The sequence below is a fragment of the Cariama cristata genome, unplaced genomic scaffold, assembly GCF_000690535.1.
Source record: "Cariama cristata isolate BGI_N322 unplaced genomic scaffold, ASM69053v1 scaffold458, whole genome shotgun sequence".
NCBI classification, from domain to species: Eukaryota; Metazoa; Chordata; class Aves; order Cariamiformes; family Cariamidae; genus Cariama; species Cariama cristata.
Window position 1 is genome coordinate 3367 of NW_009629284.1, and position 19780 is coordinate 23146.

General features: G+C 40.9%; 1 protein-coding gene across 1 annotated transcript in view; it reads left to right on the top strand.

Annotated features, from left to right (window-relative positions):
* Positions 1–16404, top strand: part of TBX18 (T-box 18) — an 18450-nt gene extending 2046 nt beyond the window's left edge. The window contains exons 2-6 of the mRNA XM_009705096.1: positions 983–1154; positions 7691–7858; positions 9042–9106; positions 12809–12903; positions 15579–16404. Coding sequence (XP_009703398.1) covers positions 983–1154; positions 7691–7858; positions 9042–9106; positions 12809–12903; positions 15579–16303 — 1225 coding nt within the window. The 3' untranslated portion in view covers positions 16304–16404. The remainder of the gene's footprint in view (positions 1–982; positions 1155–7690; positions 7859–9041; positions 9107–12808; positions 12904–15578) is intronic.
* The last annotated feature ends 3376 nt before the right edge of the window (positions 16405–19780 follow it).

Genomic DNA, 19780 nt, shown 5'->3' on the forward strand with positions numbered 1-19780 from the left:
AAAGCAACAAATATAAATGAAAAATGTTACATCAGTTGGCTGTGTGATCTGTGGTTGAGAATTTGGCTTCAGGAGAGAATTTCACCATCATTCTAGTTCTTAGTTTTACAGCTTGATATGAATTGTACGGAGTATGTATGGGATCATTTTGTTTTCATTTCCAATTATGTTGTTTGTCTTTTTCTAATAAGGAACTAAATTGTACAAACAAATGATTTGATAAAGTCTTTCTTGTTTTTATTAAAAAATATAGCTGAATTACTGGAATTTTACTGTATGTGAACAAAATACCTCGAGGTTTTTAATTAGTGCTTTTTAAATTGCCCTGTGAAGTCTCTGCCTTCAAAATAAGTTTTCCACCAAAGCAGGCACTATTTTTATTAAAAAATGACTCTGTCAGTATCGGCCTATCAAATGAAATATGGGCTGTGTTTTTTCATTTTTAAGCCTTTCTGCAACACTGTTCAAGAAAATGAATACAGCCTTGCAGAAATAGCAAGAGCATAGTTCGACATAGTTTCATTATTTTTCCCAATCATAATGTTCTTTCCCTTCAATAGCTTTATTTATAGACTCTTATATTAGGCTCAACATGTTAAATCTTCCAAATATGGAATTACTACTCAATTTGATAAATGAAGGACTAGACTCTTCCCTGTTTGCTGATGCCTATTCAGAGCAGAGCTGTAGCAGTCAATGAACTGACAGCAGCTTAAAGCTCAGTGTGGAGCCTGGTGTTAAGGCTGTTACTGATTTTAGGAAGATTAAGGTCAGATCAGAGTGTGGTTTTTAACCTTACTTTTGCAGATACCAGAACTATGTTTTGAAACAAAAAAACCCAAAACTTTTATTTATTATCCTTTCGTGTTTTGTTAATTGATGGGTTCTTGCTGTCTGTATGGGCCCTAATTTATTAATATTGAATGGGTCAGATAAATTATTTTGGGTTTTGTGGTTATAGGTATTTGTTTTCTTTTTATAGGTACGTTTATCATAGCTCCAAGTGGATGGTGGCTGGTAATGCTGACTCCCCGGTACCGCCTCGTGTTTATATTCACCCCGATTCACCCGCCTCGGGGGAGACGTGGATGAGACAAGTGATCAGCTTCGACAAACTGAAGCTTACCAATAATGAGCTGGACGATCAAGGCCATGTGAGTACTTGCTCTTCTGCAGTGTTATATGTAGGCACATTGCTCAGCCCTGAAAGACTCTGACGTACAGCTTCAGGGTGCCAGAAATAGGCTTGACTTTTCAAAGCTGTTTTGGAACTTCACTATCCAGATCTAAAATCTGCTTACTTTCTGCTTCGATAATTAACTCCTTATTAGAGCCTGCTGTTTTACTCCCCCCCTCAAAAACAGAACTCCTCCTGCAAAGTAAGACTTTACAAGGCTAAATTGCCTAATATGAAGGGGCAGAATTGCTCTCATGTTTTCCCACCGAGTGTGTTACTTGCAATTTCTGCTCTGATCAAAAAGGACGCTTAAATTCACAAGTGGCTAGAAGAAACATTAATAGTGTGTAATAACTTCAGGTGAATAAAAATACACTTAGCTATTTTCTTAACCTAAACATTTGTGTAAAATCCCATGACGTGTTAATAATTGCAGTCAAAAACGAACAACATGGGAGCTGGGTTCGCCCCGGTAATGATTTATTACATACCTTATGAAGCAAGACCCTTTCACAGCTGAGGCTCATTACTTCTGAAAAAACTGGCGAAGACGTATGCAGTATGAATGTTCTGTTTGCAAGTTCTAAATTGTTTAGTTATGACATTATCTAATGTGACAAAATGTGTTATGTTAATATTTCCTTTTCTCTTCAAAACTGTTGAAACATGACAGATGTAAGCTAGTATCTTTCCAGCAATCCCTAAAATAGTTTTGCTTGACACCTTAGGAAACAATTAAAAAATGAGAATTGTTTTTGGTCAGGGTGAAGTCTTTAATTTTGCAAAATCCTGTAATAAATGGCAAATGTTGGCTTCCTTTCAGAAGGAGCATCGAGTTCCAAGTGGTAGAGTTTTAAGATGTTGGAGGCGAGTTTTGAGACAGGATGTGGATTCCATTGTCCTTAGCATAGCCCGATTTATTAACCAGGATACTTTCTCCTTCATGGAAGGGCGTGAAAGAAAATGTACCTGGCACGGAGTACAAAGATACTACATGCATCTTTCAGTATAGTTGTAACTCTGTGACATTAAGCCGGATATTTTGTCAATACCTAGTCCAAGTTTAAGTATGAGATTTCCCCCCCCCCCCCGTTTGTGCTTGCAACGGAGATTAATGTGAGACTCTGGTCATATTGTGCAGGAGCTACAACTTGTATGTTACAGAGGCGGGAATACAGGAGACTGGCTGGACTGAGCTAGCGAATATGATAACAAGGATAAAAAGCTCCCTTTCGTATAATACTGTTCATAATTTTATTGTGCACTTCCTTGAAAAGAACGTGAGGTTATTCACGTCTCTTAGCAGTGCTTTTGTTTGGGCTTGTAGGAAAGATGTTTTATATTGCTTCTTTCCAGAATTACAGTTATGGGGTCTCATTTGGCAGTGTCTGAGTTAAGGTTAGCAAACATAGTTCTCTTGGTTTCCCCAGATTCCTGTATTTGTGACTCTTCTGGAGTGCGAGTTGGCTTTCTCTGAGTCCTGAGTCTATTGTAAGGGCTTTAAAAAGTGAAGCAGATGCAAATGGGTAAAATGTCGCTTTTCCAGCGGAGAACAGACTGGCTGGTTTTTGTACTCCGCCGTTTCAGAGGGGTGATACGTGGGTACTGTTGTTCACCCCTGCACTTGCAGTCGCAAACTGCCCTGTGATAAAATCTTGGCTATGTAGAGAATTACATTGCTGTATTTTTCCATCCCAGATCTTACCTTTGTTTTTATTCTGAACTGAAACCTGTGTAGTGTACACAGCACGCCATTATTCATAATGTGGGGGGATATAAATTTTCTGGTCTTTAGTTAAAGTGTTTCGATTTGGAAACGAGTGAAGCAAAGCCCTAGTACAGTGATTTGAGACACATTGAACTGATTCAGAGCTATGGCAGTGCCCCTCCTCCCCAAAATGGAAATTTAAGTATTAAAATAAAAGGACAAAAGAAGGATGACTGTAAAATAATTTCATATTTCTCAAATCTGGGAAATTGCAAACATGTCATTCATAATTACCAGAAAAGGCAAAAGCAGAAAGCAGAAAAGTGTCTCTTCCAATGGGTACATTTTTTCTTTTAAAGCTATGGTAGTGTGGAATGCTGTATTGAAAAAGCTATGTAGCCTCTGAGTGCCTGCAGCAATAATGGAAAACGAATAATCATATTTTGTGATGAATATAAAAACCAATTGTTTCTCATAAGTGGGAAGGAACCATTTTTCTCAAGAGGGTACCAGGGGAGGAATGGGAGATTAGAAGAGCTAGGGGTCAAGGCTGTACTGTCCCTCAAAAACTTGTTTTTACGTCAAGTGTTCTGATTCTCCTACCTCTGTGTTGGAGATGGGGTATATTTCAGACTATTAGAAAGTGTTGGGGTTTTTCTTCCCCTCCTGCTTAGGCAGAATGGCTCAGAGAAACCTCGGCGGAGTCTCTAAACTCTGCCATCATTCCTCCAGTAGCTCAAGCAGTGTTGGGCTTTAGCTGTTTTCTTTGGGTGTGCTTTCCATGCTCTCTGGTTATGGGGCTTTAATCCTTGTCAAAATTGTTCTTTTATTCTTCCCGTGCTCCACAGAGGTGTCAGCTTTTGCAGAGTTTTTGTGTTAAAATCCCAGGGCTAGGTTTTGATCTTGCAGGTGTTGAGGTAGGGAGCTTGCACGAGGTCGACCCAGAGCCCATTTACCTATTCCAGAGTATTAACTTTCAAAACCAGTGAGAAAAGCGACCCACGTCCATGAGAGTGGGGACAGGATTTGCAAACAGACGCTGAGGTAGCAGTCCTGTGCAGTATTTATATTGTGGTGGTTTTTCATGGCAGCCAACTCCCCTTCCATTGCGTTGGCCTGAGATTAGCTTCTTATGAAAGGAGATCAGCCATCTCTAAACCAACTTGCTTCGCTGCTCGAACGCTTTCCGGGCTCCTTGCTGCCTGCTGCTATTTTCATCAGTATTTTGAATGGGAGTTTGTGATGATGTAATTTTATAGCGTTGTTCTGCGGAGAGATTTGAAAGTACATCTGCACGTAGGACACTCGCTGATACATGGGTTCCACTTGCAGGCTGAGGAGATCAAGCAAAGTTTGTAAGATTATATTTTCCTTGTGTGTTTTTGATTTCAAAAGAGAGTCCCAGGGTGAATTCCCTACTTTGGAAAGGTTGTGTGCTTATAGAGGCATTAAGGCCTGATGGCATCATTAAGACACATACTGTGGCATTTGTGTCTTTCATCTGAGTTGTGATGGTAAGGAAAAGTAAACCTGCGTTTTGCAGTTGACACTGAGAAGTCCGTGGTCTGGGTGCTCTTTGTTAATGCCTCTCATCCCTCTCTCATCTGAGGAGTACGTGCTGCATTGTAAAAGCAATCTCGCCCTCCGGCTGGTTAGAGCTGGCTGAATTTTTTTATTTTGATGCGGTTTTTAATCTGAATTTCAGTAGAGGGGGAAAAGTCAATATTTTTGATGGTATTTTCCATGCTTTTCAACTGAGGATGCAGAGGAACATTTTTTAAACTTTTAATGAAAATGAGGCTGTTAGCATGTTAATTGTTCCTTGGTGGCTTTTTTTTTCTTTTTTTTTCCCCATTTGAAAGTGGGGTGAGGCTGGAAGCAGAGGCAGACTGTTGCTCTGCCCAGACTTGGCTCCGAGCAGCAAGCTCTGCTTACAGTCAGTGGGTAGTTATATGTTCTTGTGACAATGAAAAGCTGGGAAACATCAGCATTTGCACTTGCAGTTTTTGTCTTTGTGAAGAGGGAATCCATGCTGCTCGGCCCCACACACTTCCCTGACTGCAGAAAGCCTGGGCTTTGCAGGGAGGATGAAGGAGGATTTTTGGTGAAAACAGCGTGAAGGTGAGGACCGCGCCGTTGTTGGGGAGGGGGCTGGGTAATCTGTGCACCACCAAGCTGCCCGAGGATTGGCATCTCCCTCACGAAAGAGAATCAGGCTCTCGCTTGTGCTGGCTGTGATGTTTGTGCCATGGCGGTACCCAAGCTCAGGGTCAGCACTGAGGCCTCATCATGGCAGCATCTCTCAAAAGCCATATTGCAGAGGTGATCCCAAAGATAATCCGAGTTTTGTGTGTCTGCACATGCCTTGGTTGCCTTTGCTCTGCCAGGTGGTTTTCTTGCCCTGCTGCCTACCTGCGGGCTCCCTGCTGCGGCATCTTCCGTCTGATAATGATGTCTTGACAGCTGCTGTGGTCAAAGTGTCATTTTACATGTGGCAGGAGAGGTTTATTCCCCCACAAAGTGTTTTGGAATTGCCCTGTGAGGGATTTGTAGATGGAGGCAGGCTCTTCCAGTTGAGTTGAAAGCAGTGCCAGTTTGTGCTTGGTGTTTTGTGGGACTTGTTCTGGTTGGGGTTTTTTATTGTTGGCTTTTTAGGATATGAAAGGAAAGTTGCTGCTTCTGCAGGTGAACTGTTGGATCCCATTTGTGCAGTTAAATGTGCAAGCGCTGTGAAATGAAAAGCTGGAATCTCCTTTTTCATAGCTTTTTCTTCACGGTAGCTTTAGGTGATGCTTAGAATAATAGAGCTAAATGACTTTTGGAGTGGGTGTTGCATCTCCCTCTCCTTTTATGCTCTGTCTTCGTAGTGCTGCTCTTTAATTCACCAGGGCTCTGCAGTTATGTGTTACTTATTTAGAATTCAGAGTCCTGATCATTAACAAAACTCCCATTGTACTAGGCATGGTACAAAATCAAGAAAAAAAAAAGTCTTGTTATGGATTTGCTAATCATCTAACAGTGTGTCAGGGCAGGAAACTTCAGTACAGCGCAGAGCCAAGCCAGGTTGCTCTTAGGAGACGACGAGGATCAGTTTAACTATAACAACCACCCAGATACGGAGTGGGAGGTGTTCGTCTCCATACTGCTGGGACTTCACTTGTTCTGATACATGAGCAGAGCTGTTCATGGCCGCCTGGGTTATCATTGCATATGGTCAAGTCCGCCGTGTAGGCAAGCGGTAGTTCGCACCCCAGAGCTGATGGGGTGAAGTAATCGGTGTGGGAGCAGAACGCAGCACGCTCAGTGGCACCCGGGCAAATGGCAAGGCACAGCATAGCCCTGGGTTTGAACAGTGGAACAGAGCTTTCCTTGATATTTTTTTTTTCTGTTGCACCAGTACCTTCCCTGGTATCACTGGGTGTTCACAGAAAAATAGAGTCAGGAATGTGCTGTCCTCTCGACGTTTTCTTTTTTCAGATCTTTGCCAGCGGAGAACTGAAAGGAGTGTTGTAAAAGAGAATACACATTTGCATGATAAAAATCTTGCTCTGTGCAACTGTTCAGAAACTGGGAAAAGGCTTCATATGAGAACATCCATAGGACGCTCCCTGAGCAAATTAATTAGAACTTGTGATGTCATTGTCAAAACCCTTCTCACAGGCTAATAAAACCCCTGATTATCCAAAGACTTGGCTTATCCAAAATGGGGTCATGTCATCTGGCCAGGACCAAGTGTATTAAACTAGGCAAACTCCAGTTTATCCAAACGAATGTAATGTCCTCTATGTCATTTGGATGAACGAACTTCCATGGTGTCTGGCGTAGGGGCTCTGTCGAGTGCCTGAACACGTGCACATTCTGAGGCTGCTCAAGGAGCAGGAAATTAAAAAGCTTCCCCTGAATGTTGATTAGGGGTTCCACAGGCCAATATCATAGAACTATTTATTTATTGAGTTACTAATTTCTTAGGCCTTCCAACAATAATAGTTGAGCTTCCAGTTACTTTTTTTTTCTTGAAATCTTCTATTTTAGTAGTGGTTATCTGGAGTAAAATATAGGGAAAAGGCTGTATTTTAGGTCTCCAAAATATGGAAGCGATACCAAGAGGTATTTTTGTGTTTAATTTTATGCACTATAAATTCATATACTTCTTGTTTATACTTTATTCCTAATAGAGCTTTTGGATGCTGAGAGGAGTTTGTATATCGATATGACTTACATGTATTAAAAATCTAGAGTCATTAACACTTTAGAGTTTTGGATTTTGATATTATTTTACCCTAAGTTTCTGCTCCTTCAGAGTGTGAGAGTCTTAGCCTGTGTTCAAAACAAGATGTGTTTCCAGCCTCTGGAATATCAGGAAAAAAAATGCTCCAAGCATATCCTGAAGGTTCCAAAAACAAAAGGCTAATGCTGCTGCTGTTAATCCTGTTAGATCAAATCCAGGCTCCAGTGGAAAAAAAGTGACAAACCTTTCCTAATTCCAGTGGGACCAGGAGTTCACACCTGAATTTTTTTTAAGTTGTGTTTTTTTTTTTTTTTTTTGAGACAGTCTCAGTTGAACGGGTCTCTGAATTTGGAGCTTCTGAGTCGTAATTTTTAAATGCTTAGGGTTGGGCAATAGCGTAAATGCGCAGGGTTTAGACTACTGTAATAAGAACCTTCAAAGGTTAAAGAAAACATTTGATTTCCAGTAAGTGGCATGGTAAACATGTACCATAATCTGTTTCAAAAAGGTATTAGTCCTGAAACAGCAGGGTGTCCTTTCTAATAAACATTATCTTTTTCCTTTCATGACTGCATAGATTATCCTTCACTCTATGCATAAGTATCAGCCTCGTGTTCACGTCATCCGAAAAGACTGTGGAGATGATCTGTCCCCTGTCAAGCCTATCCCTTCAGGAGAAGGGGTGAAAGCCTTCTCCTTTCCAGAGACAGTGTTCACTACTGTCACAGCGTACCAAAATCAACAGGTAACTTGGACTTTCTGCTTAGCGCTTTTCAGGCTTTTCAGACTAGACCAGGAAAGTAAGAGACAGGAGAAAAGTGGATACTTTAATTGTACCGCTAATTAAAAAGCATCGTCTAAGCCCTTTCCGTATTACAAGTAGCTTTCACTAGTAATATTGCAGCAGCGCCTGGAGGCTAGAGCTGAGACTTCAGGCCATGTGGGCTAGATGCTGCTTGTAAAAGGTTGTTCTTATTATGGAGATCACACAGTATAATTAGCATAGTTAATGGTGTCTTAATTATAAATACAGCATTGAAGCACAAGGCCAAGAGCAGTCTAATTTTTAAAGGTGTTTTTGTACCTTTAGGTGTAAATACATGTCTGGATAGAATTTTTAAAGCACTCTTGTTCCTGACTCCAGTGATTTCAGAACTCCCAGGACCTTGACAGAGAAGCTGAGGTCTGAAGGAAGTTGCAGTCGTTTTCATTAACTGCATTCAGCCTATATTATTAACTACAATTTATCTGGGTACACACAGATTCAAAGTCAAAAGTAAACTGCAGGTTGCGTGACTCCAGTGTTTGGCTCTTACTACCACATGTTTTAAGTATTAACATACGTAGTGACACCATAGTTAGTGTTGTGACATTTTATTAATGCCATGTAAGTTATTGCAGCTATATTTTTGGAAATTATATAGGCCTTGCTATCTTTATAAAGAGAAGAGCAGGAGAGCCATGTAAATACTGAAATATAATTATTTGGTGCCTATCCCATTTATTTAAATAAATTACAAGTATTTGGGGGGGGGGAGGTTGCTGTTTTTTTATAGGAGATAATAGCCTAGAGATAATATCTCTTTTCTCATTTCCTTCTTGACCTGTATAGAAGTAAAATTTAATTTAAATTTTATTGTAGTTAGTGCACTCTCTTAGGTGAAGAATGACATTTGCCAGAAGATTTTTCTCAAGAATTCCAACCTGCCATTTGGTAGCATTAAATATCTATTAGCTTCTCTGGGGATTTGCAAAAATAATGATCAGAAGGCTGGCCCTTATTTTGCTGTGTTTCGGAACAACCATCTTAACCCATGCAAATATGAAGATGTTTCTATTCCACTGTGGGCTTAATTCTGTCAGGAGAGTAATTTTGTGTGTTACTTAGCTGAATTTGCAGGTAATAATTTCTCTAATCATGTTCACAGATAACTCGTCTGAAGATTGATAGGAATCCATTCGCCAAAGGGTTTAGAGATTCGGGACGTAACCGGTAGGTGTTGGGGAAGGAGGTGGGCTTCTTACTGCTGACAGAATCGGTTTGTGAAGGCTGATTGAGAGTAATACCTGTATTTACAAACAAATTCATCTGAGGACTCAGGCTCCTTGAGGGCGCACTTAGGTTTCCCAGTAATGTTCTCTGCAGTGGGCTCCTGTTCCTACTCCTCTGGCAGTCTGGGTCTAGAACAGGTTGGCACTTGGCTTGACTCACGTACTCAAGTTTCCTTTTGGTGGAAGTGGTGGTATACCATGAAGGTTGCAAATGGAATTAATGCATACTCAGGTCTGTGATTTCAGGCTGCTCCTGAAATCTCCTCTTTCTCCTGGCTGGAGACAGAAATTACAGATACCAGTGTCAAACTATAAGCCCCGGTTCTCTTACATGTAAGTGGCATTTACTATGGATGAGGGGCTCGTTGTTTTCTCTTAAAAGAGGAGAAACTAAGTCACCTGGTGCAGTAACCTTGTGTTTAGTACACTTGCCTAGGAGGTGGGATACCTGTGTTTAAGTGTCTCTTTAGCCTAAGGAGTTTTAAATCCACTTCCTAGGTGAATGCCTTTCCTACTGGGCTATAGATGACCTTGAAATGAGACTGTTTTCCACCTCTTCTGTTGCGGTTGGGCTGATTAATTGCTTGCTCTCTCTTGATCCATGAATCTTTCAAAATAGCAATGGGGAATCTGAGTAGTGCAGAGGGGAGTCTTGGGTCTAGTCGCTGCTGCCGGTACTGATGAGGTATTTTATCCAAAGACTGTTTAATGCAAAATACTTAAGCCTGTTATGAATTGTATGTTAAACCATTTCAGCTAAAAAAAGCAGCATTTAATTGTGGTGCATATTATACATCAGTTCGAATGACCACATTGTGTTTGGTGTCTACAGCTGCTATATTTATGGCCTAGCCTTGCAGAGAAGGGAGCAGAATGTGTGCTGGTAGGAATGCGCAGAGAGTATCTTTTGGTAGCTGCTTTATTGAGCTTCTCTCTTAGCAGAGGCTACAGCATTAAAGCCTGTTTCGTGCTTCCACACAAGTTACATAAATGCCGAGACTGGACAGCAAACAAGAGCAGTTTTTAGAAGATAAACAGTTACAGAAGGGGTGGGGTAGTTGTAAAGATTTACAGGAATTCACTGTAAGTATCTTTTCAGTTTGCTCTCTGCGTTTGCTGCTTTCTTAAGATTTTTGTCTTCTAGCAAGAAACAATTGGCCATGCTCTGTCCTGGGACCTGGAAGGGATGCCCCAGGCACCAGCATAAATAGAGTTTTGTCCTCCTTTGCAGCCTTCTGGTTTGAAGTTAAGTGAACGGTAACTTCCAGATTAATGCAGTGACTGAAGAAGCAAAACATACTGTGTGTACTTGGGGAAGAGAAGAGTTACCATACATGCCCCATTTGACAGCTCTCCATAGACAGTGTCTCTGCTATGCATGCTTTTTGCAGAGCTATAAAATAAGTACTAAGGACCCTCCGAAGAAGGGTGAAACCCTGACTCCTCTGAAAATTCTGAGTTTAAATGGAGCTGGAAGTCCTTCCATAACATTATATGAAACGAGAGAAGATGCCCTTGAAAATAGAGAGGAAAGAATCGTTCAGAAAGCAATTTTGAATGGGATTTAATGTGGAGGACAGCCCTGATATTACCTGAGGATGATGTAGGTGCTGCATCTGCACCCATGCAAATCCAGTTGTTGGACTGGGCATATCCAGAGAGGTGTTTTGGTTTGGCTGCTAGGAATAAGTTTGGTTCGGGCATTAGAAAAAAAGCAAGATATTTTAATGGAAGGACAGTTATAATTTATGGAAATGGATTAGGAGGCCAGTCCTGTAGGAAGGGCCAGCCTCTGTAAAATGTTTCGAAACTGGCTTTAGGTGAGGTCTGAATGCTTTTACTCTAACAAACACACTCATTACAGAAGTGACTCCGTAAACTCTCCTCCATTGCAAATTGACATTGGTTTACTGAAGTCAGTATTGCTGTTTTCTGTGGTAGGCTCTGTGGTACTGAGTAAGTGTGTTTGGGAGCACAGCTCGGGTTTTTAATTGTCGAGGAAAATTTCTTTTAAAATTTAAATTACTGGTTTACTCAGTTGATTAGTAATTCACTCTGTTGCTGAATACCGAAATTGAATATTAAGATTCTGTTTGCTTCATTGTTCTAGGTGGTGTATTTATCACCGAGGCATTTTAGTCTGCAACAAAATTGTAAAAAAAAATTAAAAAATACTGTGGTACCATTATATCCAGCTTTTCAATATTGCTTTAATTATTGCAGCTATCTTACTCTGCACCGCTGCATACAATAATTCTGTTTAATTAAAAATATTCCCTTTCAGGTCATTCCTGTTCAATCCCACAGGCTATTTTACAGAAATCAGTAGCTTCACCTTTTAAAGGCATTCCCTGTGCATTTGCAAAGTGCAGCAGAATTTATGTGCTGAGAATAGTTTCATTCTTCAGTTAGGCCTTAAGTTTGACCCTATAAAAACTTTTACTCAGGAAAGGACCAGAATTTCTCCCTTTAAATACTTCAGGAAAAACATAACTGTTTGGTTAAATAAACTTGGCCATTTGATAGCGTAAATTAGGGTGGTGATAAAATGTGGAAATTGTTCGAAGGCATCTTGTATAAATTATCACCTTGGCTACACTCCTCCAGGAGGTGGCTTTTATCTCTGCTTTAACTAGAAATGAAAATTCACCATTACTGCAGAAAATGAAGGCTATCTTTTTAGTCCAGGTTCAGCTAATAAATACTTTATAAATGTTTCCTGACATACATTTGTGATCCTGCTGGAAATTCAACGGGGAAGCAGCAGTATGAGAGGAACATGTTGGTAGCTTCAGATTGGGCTGTTTGCATAATTCGAGTTTACAGACTGCAGCTGCTCAGAGGCAAGCACTTGTATTTGGTGTGTGCCTGATGCTGACACTTGATGGGCCTTTGGAGCCCAGCAGCCAAAAATAACAGCAAAATTATACCTCTGAGTTGCATTATTCATAAAATTATGTCAGAAAACAAATGAGCCTTTACCTTCAGGAAATATTCTTCTAAATACTGTCTGCCACAATTGTCTACCCAGTTATTTCTACTTTGTCATGACACCGTTGAAAAAAAAAAAAAACAAAAGATTTTTAGTTTCTGAAGGCATTTTGTTCAGCACATAATAACGAAGACACAACATTGCTTTATACATTTTAGTAGCAAAAGAGCTGTACACCCACGCCTTACTCATGTTGTAAGCATGATTTTCCAACTCATCGGTAATGACTGGCAATCTTGTTTTAACAGAAGTTGTCAGTGGATCACCTTTGTTCTAGGCAGAAATAGGAGATCATCCCTCTGGCAGTTAGACGAGTTACTCTTAAGGAAATGTCATACTAGGAAAACATTTAACGTGATTTTAGCCAAGTCTCCCCCCTCAAACAGCCTGCCCAAAAAGGCTAGAATTACTGAAATAGAGAGCCAGACTTGTGGAATTGGGAAGCTCTTTGCATGCTGCCAGCCCAGTGGCTGCAGGTCACAGTGATCTTGCGGATAAGGATGTAAGGCTCTTTTCTAAAAAGCAAAAAGGAACTTCAAAATAATCCTGAGATGTTAGTAAATTTTATATGTTTCTGAGGTAAAGTATCCAGAGACATGTGACAAAATACAGCTTTCTTTCATGACACCATGATGTTTTTGTTCTAAATAGAATGGGACTGGAAGCTCTCGTAGAGTCTTACGCCTTCTGGAGACCTTCACTGAGGACACTTACTTTTGAAGATATACCTGGGATACCCAAACAAGGTAACGGTCTTCTTTGTGTTCTTTCAAAACAAAAATGCACGAAGATAATGCTTTGCCCATCATGCTTTGCAAAAGTCTAGGTAAGTGCATCACCTTAAGAGGAAAAGCAACCAACCGACCCCAGTGCAGGCCGTCACCTCTCATCAGAGTTATTCTAAGTTAGAAAACTAATGCTAACTTAATCACTGTGGCAATAAAAATGTTAGGTTGTAAAGATAAATCAGATCATATGTGGAGGAGAATACCAGTTATTTAAGGGTAGAATAATCTATTCCTTAGTGTTATGCTCTGGCTAGATAGACAAGGTAGAGAGCATTCATAGATGACTTCATTTTACACATCCAAATTCCAATGTAGAAATTACTTGTGTGTTTAAGAGGGGAAAAAAAAGGAATGAGAGAAGAAATATGCTCTTAAGTAATGAATAAATAATAGCAAGCTTAATTGGGTTTCTTCCTTGGAAAGCCTTCTTGATTCTTAAAGACCTAAAAATTGTTCAGTAAAAGTCCCAACAAACTTCATCTGCATCCTCGAGCTTGAAAAAACAGACCTCCTCTCCATTTTTCTTTTTCCTGCTCCCCAGTCCATAACCTCTTGATTTCCGCTTTCCCCGTCATACAGGTAGTGCTGTGAGGGAGAGAGATATTTACATGGTCTGTTTGGACAGAAAGGGCAGTCTCTCTGCTCTTTTCTGAGTTCCTGTATTTCCAAAGTACCCAAATGCATATAGAAAATGTCTCGGCCTTTTCCCAACTAAGTCAGACATATTGCTCTTGATTCTTCACATTTCTTGCTTCCAAATTTACAGATATCCTACTGCTCGCCTCGGCCTTTTCCCAACTAAGTCAGACATGTTGTTCTTGATTCTTCACATTTCCTGCTTCCAAATTTACAGATATCCTACTGCTTTCTTGATAATGTATTGCAAAGTCATTAAGCATCTTCAGAGCAAATATCCAGAAAATATGGAAATACACAGAAATCACTTTTGTCAGCTTCTCCTTAGCCCACTCCTTTGAGAAATCTTGAGCATCAGTGCTTGATGTGGGCAATTAAAAAGGAGTTTTTGTGCCAGGTAATGGATACGTTGGATGAGGGTTGGCAGAGTTTTGGGCGGAGCATGGGGGTGAGGGACGATCCTCATAAGAAAGACCTCTAATGAGAAGTCAGCATCAAACCTGAAATACCTTGTCAGGCTGCGTAAGACTGAAAGGCAGCTCACTATGAAGTTAATCCATCTAGGAGACAGACCAGCTGTATTGCCCTGTTTGTGTGTAGCAGCACTGTCTGAGAGCAGGGGAACTGCTGCCATGAACTTCCCGCTTCCTTTTCTGCTCTTGCCTGAAGTTAAGGAGCTTCTTGAAGTTAATGTTGATGTTCAGAGGATGGGAACTGGGATCCTTGCAAAATCTTGAGTCGTCTATACCTTGCAGAGTAGGGTGGTTTAGAGACTTGCTGAAAGACCCTGTTAGAAATTTGTCCTGGTTGTTAATGCTGGAAGTGCCCATCTTCAGCTAGTAGAGGTGTTGATGTAGACTGAAAGAAAAATAAGTATGCCTGACAAAAGGATTTCTGGAATGCGGTAGTGTCTCATGGTGCTTTGATCTTGTGGTGTCCTGTCAACAGAGCAAGAAGCAGCAGGCAGAGTTCACTAATAATATATTTTTACTAGCTCACCTATCATGAAAACCTGTTAACTTATTGACAGCATGTATCTCTTTGCAGCATCAAGCTGTTTGATTGTTAATGTGATTCACAAACAGGAGAGTCTTCCTTGTTAAGTGCCTTCTGCCTGGGAGACTGTGAAAGGCCCAGATTAGTTTTTCTACGCTCATTTTTCGGGCAGATAGAATCTCTAAGAAAAGGAAGTGTTTCTTGCAGCTGGGAAATTTTCAGTCCTGAGAAAAGGATTCACCTGTAGCAAACAGTATGTTTTCAGGAGCGTTCAACACTGGTACTTGTCGTGTAGAAAGTTCTGGTATCAGTAAATGAATGGTTTGCAAACAGTTTGCTGCAAACCTAAACCTCCACCTACCTGTTCAAGAAATGAAGCAGCCGTGCACAGTACTCAGCCTACACTTTTCCTGAAGTTCTTCTGAAGTTTTGTTCTCAAGTTTTTTTGGTTTGAAGTTGGAAGTTTTTTGTTCTGAAGTTTTGTTCTGAAATTTTGTTCTGAAGTTGTGAACTTCCCTGAAGCTGTTGAACTGTGGGAGCCTCTCTCATTTGAGCTAAGGAGCCGTTCCTTAGCTGGTGCTCTGACAGTGACAGTCGGGCACGCGCTCTGGGGTGGAACAAGAGCATAGACAACACAAAATTCTTCATTTTGAAGAAGGCTTCCTGTGATGTGGTACTCGCTTGGCTAAACCTTAGCTGCCATGCAGTTTCCTTCCAGTGTCAAATAAAGAGTAGTTAACCTTTTGGGCAGGAGCTCCAAGTATTGAGTTATGGTTGCAAAAGCCTAACTTACGTTTGTTTTCTTGGTCAGGTTGTTTCTTTCAAAGTATGCCTGTGCCATACACACACACCCTCCCTGCACATGTATGTACAATATTTTTTGAATGAATTTGGGTCGTGTTTCATGTCGAGGGTTATTATAAAAGACAAAGGTCTTGATCTGTCACCTAGGAAGTGATCCTTTCCCAACATGCTTCTGACACTGTAATATTTTCTTCCAGGAAATGCAAGTTCCTCTACTTTACTCCAGGGATCTGGCAGTGGAGTGCCATCTACCCACCCTCACCTGTTGCCGGGTTCCCCTTGCTCCTCTCCAGCCTTCCATCTCAGTCCCAACACTAGCCAGCTCTGTAGCCTTGCTCCAGCTGACTACACAGCTTGTGCCCGCTCAGGCCTGACCCTGAACAGATACAGCACTTCTTTGGCTGAAACCTACAACAGGCTCACAAACCAAACCGGTGAGACGTTTGCACCCCCGAGGACTCCCTCCTATGTTGGTGTGTCGAGTAGCACAACTGTGAATATGTCTATGAGCGGCAATGATGGGGATGCATTCAGCTGCCCGCAGACTGGTTTATCAATGCAGATTTCAGGGATGTCTCCGCAGCTCCAGTACATCATGCCATCCCCATCCAGCAATGCCTTTACCACTAACCAAACCCACCAAGGCTCCTACAACACATTTAGGCTGCACAGTCCCTGTGCACTCTATGGATATAACTTCTCCACATCCCCTAAACTGGCTGCCAGTCCTGAGAAAATCGTTTCTTCCCAAGGAAGTTTCTTGGGGTCCTCGCCAAGTGGAACCATGACGGATCGGCAGATGTTGCCCCCCGTGGAAGGAGTGCACTTACTTAGCAGTGGGGGGCAGCAGAATTTCTTTGACTCTAGGACCCTAGGAAGCTTAACACTCTCATCTTCTCAAGTGTCTGCACATATGGTTTGATGAAGCCTTTAAGTAAAAGTACGGTATGTTTGGTGTCTACAGTGTATTTCTTTTGGAATATGAAAGGACACTTGATGTAGCTTGTAAAGTGTGTGTGTATATAATATGAGAGGAAGTTTCACTGAATTTTTGACTTGCTTGTGGCCGGATTATTCTCCTATTTTGAGTTACACAGAGTGCTGCGGCGCAGACTGCTTTAGTTTTCTGGTATAATACACTTAGTTGTATAACACGTTGGGACATATGCAACAAATTAAGCAAGACTTCCTCCCCTTTCCCCCTCCTCTGTTCTGACTCCTTTAAAGAATGAAATGACACGGGGAGTATTAAACAACACAAACAAGCCCACTTATATTTCCTACAGTACTGGTGAGTTTCTTTAAAACATTTGTACCACAATAAGCTGATGCACCAAAGGCATTTTACAAGTTACTTCTCTGTTATAAGGGATATGAAGGGTATTTGGACTTTTAAGTGTTAAGTGTCAAGCATCTAGCCTAAAATAGAAGTTTAGCTAATGGATTATTTGCAAAGTAAATGGAAAGATTAGTTTGGCTTCTCATGATAGGCTGTTTTTAGCTTATCAACAGTACTGCATTCTTACTAGGATTTTTCTTTTCAGCATTAGTCTAAATTTGTGATTAGATATTTGAAGACAAATAATGCATATTCAAATTGTGGTGATAGGAATAATTTAAATCAACAACAGAAGAAGCAGCATTCCTTGGTACGGAGTGAACTTCGGGGTGCTTCATTTTTGTCAAAGGAAGGGCTCGATGCATTTTTTCTTCCATAAATATTGCCTATAAGACATTTACTGGACAGTAGGATATTCTAATGTATCTTTGTGTTTGTATTTTTACTTAAAGGAAAATGCAGGTTTGATTTAGGGAAAAAAAAGGGCAAGCAGGATGAGAAATTCCATTAGTGGTTTTACCCGTTTGTGTGTGTTAGGTTTTGTGTTTGATTTTGTTTGGTTTTTTTTTTTAAAATAAGGGCAAAAGGTTCTCCATCCTCAGTATCTCATAAACACATCTGTATCAATCTGGCAGATGACCCAGTTTGCCCGTAAGTGTTTCTGGAAGCAGAACTTTGTCATAACTGCCTCCCTGCTGCTCTGTTTCTCAGTCAGTTTTTGCCCTGGCATTGCAGAGGTTCCCTTCCTTCCCAGCTCTGGTTTTAAATGGCACTTGTAAGAACGCAGATCACAACTGCTCCTGACCAGGCTTCTCCAGAGTGACAAGGACACGGGGTGATACTTGTCATGGTGAAATTTCTGCCCTCATCTGCACCTGCACAGCCCCAGTGTGTAGCAGTCCTGCTGTGAAAGCTGCCACTCAGCTGCCCGCCTGTCGGAGCTGAACCGTGGAGGTTGTGGAACAGATTTTAATGCTTGAGAGAGTGCGTCGTCTTCAACAGAACGCTAAGGCTCCTTTGTATTGTGCAGGTGATGTAAAGGCATTATAAAGTGGGTACAAATGTAGTTGAAAATGCTTCCCTGGTCAGTATTGAAGGAGAATAAGGCCTTTCAGATTTTATGTTTTTCCTCTGTTAGATTTTTTTTTTTTTTGGTGAAGATGGATTGTCGTGTTTCGCAGGTGTTCCTAGGTCTTTTCTGGCAAAGTGGGCTTAGCCACACCCACTTCAAGAAAGACTTATGGTAACTGATATTTCTTCAGTGGGATGGAGATAATGCATGCAGAAACAGCCCTCTCGCTATCTCCTCTTATTATTTGGGAATAAAAGGGAAAACACAGCAGTCTGTAAGCCTGTGCCTGCAGAAGGCTTTATTTCTATTAGTTACATATTTGTTGATGTTAAAGAAGACATATAGAAAGTTCTCATTCAAAGCTGGAAAGACAAGAGGATGCAATTGAGGAGTTGTGGGTTTGCTTCTTTGCTGTCTCCAACTTCACAGGCGACCTTGGGCAATTCACTTAGCCTCTCTGTATCTGATTTTTTTCGTTCTGTAAGAAGTGATAATAGCACTTCTCTGCCTCACAGGAAGGGGTGACAGTACACTGAAGGTGAAGGTCATCTTTATTTCTGCTGTACTGTGGACAGTACATTACAGGTGATTGGCTAGGTAGTGTTCATGTGAGGGTAACAAAGAGCATTCACGTACTTCAGGTCTGTCGCTAGTTTTGGCATTGCAGTGTCCTTTGAGGCAGACCTCCTAGCAAAGACCTGCAATGCTAAAAACACTATTCGAAAACCTCACAGTAACGATTTGTGAAATGGTTCTAAGATATGTAGAAGATGAGCAAATTGTCAGTTATGTAAATTGTCATAATTCTATTGGTTTAAATTAACAAGAAACTTGTGTATAGTAATTCCCGCTGTAGCCAAAAGTTTGAAATATTGCAGTTGGACAAATCTTTAAATGGGAAGCATGGTACAATTAATCTGTACTTGAAAAAGGATAAAGGTAACTATCCATGTCATCTTGAGGGCTGTGACTGGGTAGAAATGTGGAAGAGCTAGATCACGCATGTTCCTCCTGCAAGGGGGGAGAAAAGGGCTGTGCATGGATGTTCATGGAGGTGCTCCTGGCAAGAGTATGTACTTTAATGTCTGGGAATTTTTTTAGAACTGATCTCTTATTTTTCTTCAAATTATTTTTATCATATAACCACACAATATTGTTTGAAACATTTGTTCCTTAAAATTTGAATCCTATTGTAAATACTTACTGGTGTGTCATTGTGAAAAGACTAGCTTTTTATCAATATAGTAAATGCTATATGTGCATTATATCTATAATTATATATCTGTATTTTACAAAAATGCCACAGAAAATATATTAAAGTGTGTATTCAAACACTTTTTACTACATTTGGAAAATTGAGGGGTTTGGGCCTTTTTTGTTCTCTACAACTTCAGCAAGACCCAAGGAAGTGACTCTGAGGTAAGCTATGGAATTCAAAGACTTAATACAACAAGTTGCCACGACCCAACTCGTCCACTAATTCTTACATAGTTCAGTTTAACCATCTGCTGTTGAACCTCTCTGTTACTTGTATGCAAAGGTCGTGACAGATGTTGGGTACAAAGAGATGCTGAGGCTGATAGCAGAGCTGTGAGGTTTTTATGTGGGAAGAAGGGACCAGGCAGCTTGCTGGGCTCATCCACCGGTGATGGAGCTTTGCTGGTTCCTCATAGCCCAGCTCATCTCAGCTGCCAAGACGAGTTTAGCTGCCCCGTATCAGGCAGATGTGGGAAGTCAGGACTTCCATGTGACTGGGTGCTTGAGCAGGAGCTCAGTACCCTGCGTATTTTTTTCTCTGTGATCTTTCTTTGGTCATTACCTCTCTATTCTGCTTATTCTAAATGTAAAAATCCATGGATTCCTAGGGCACAATTTACAGCCTGTAATCAGATGGGTATACTGTTACTCAGCAATGAGCAACATTTCTCCCCCCCGAAATACTGTTATGTGCAGTGGCCTTATGTTCTTTTGTACTGCTATAAATGATT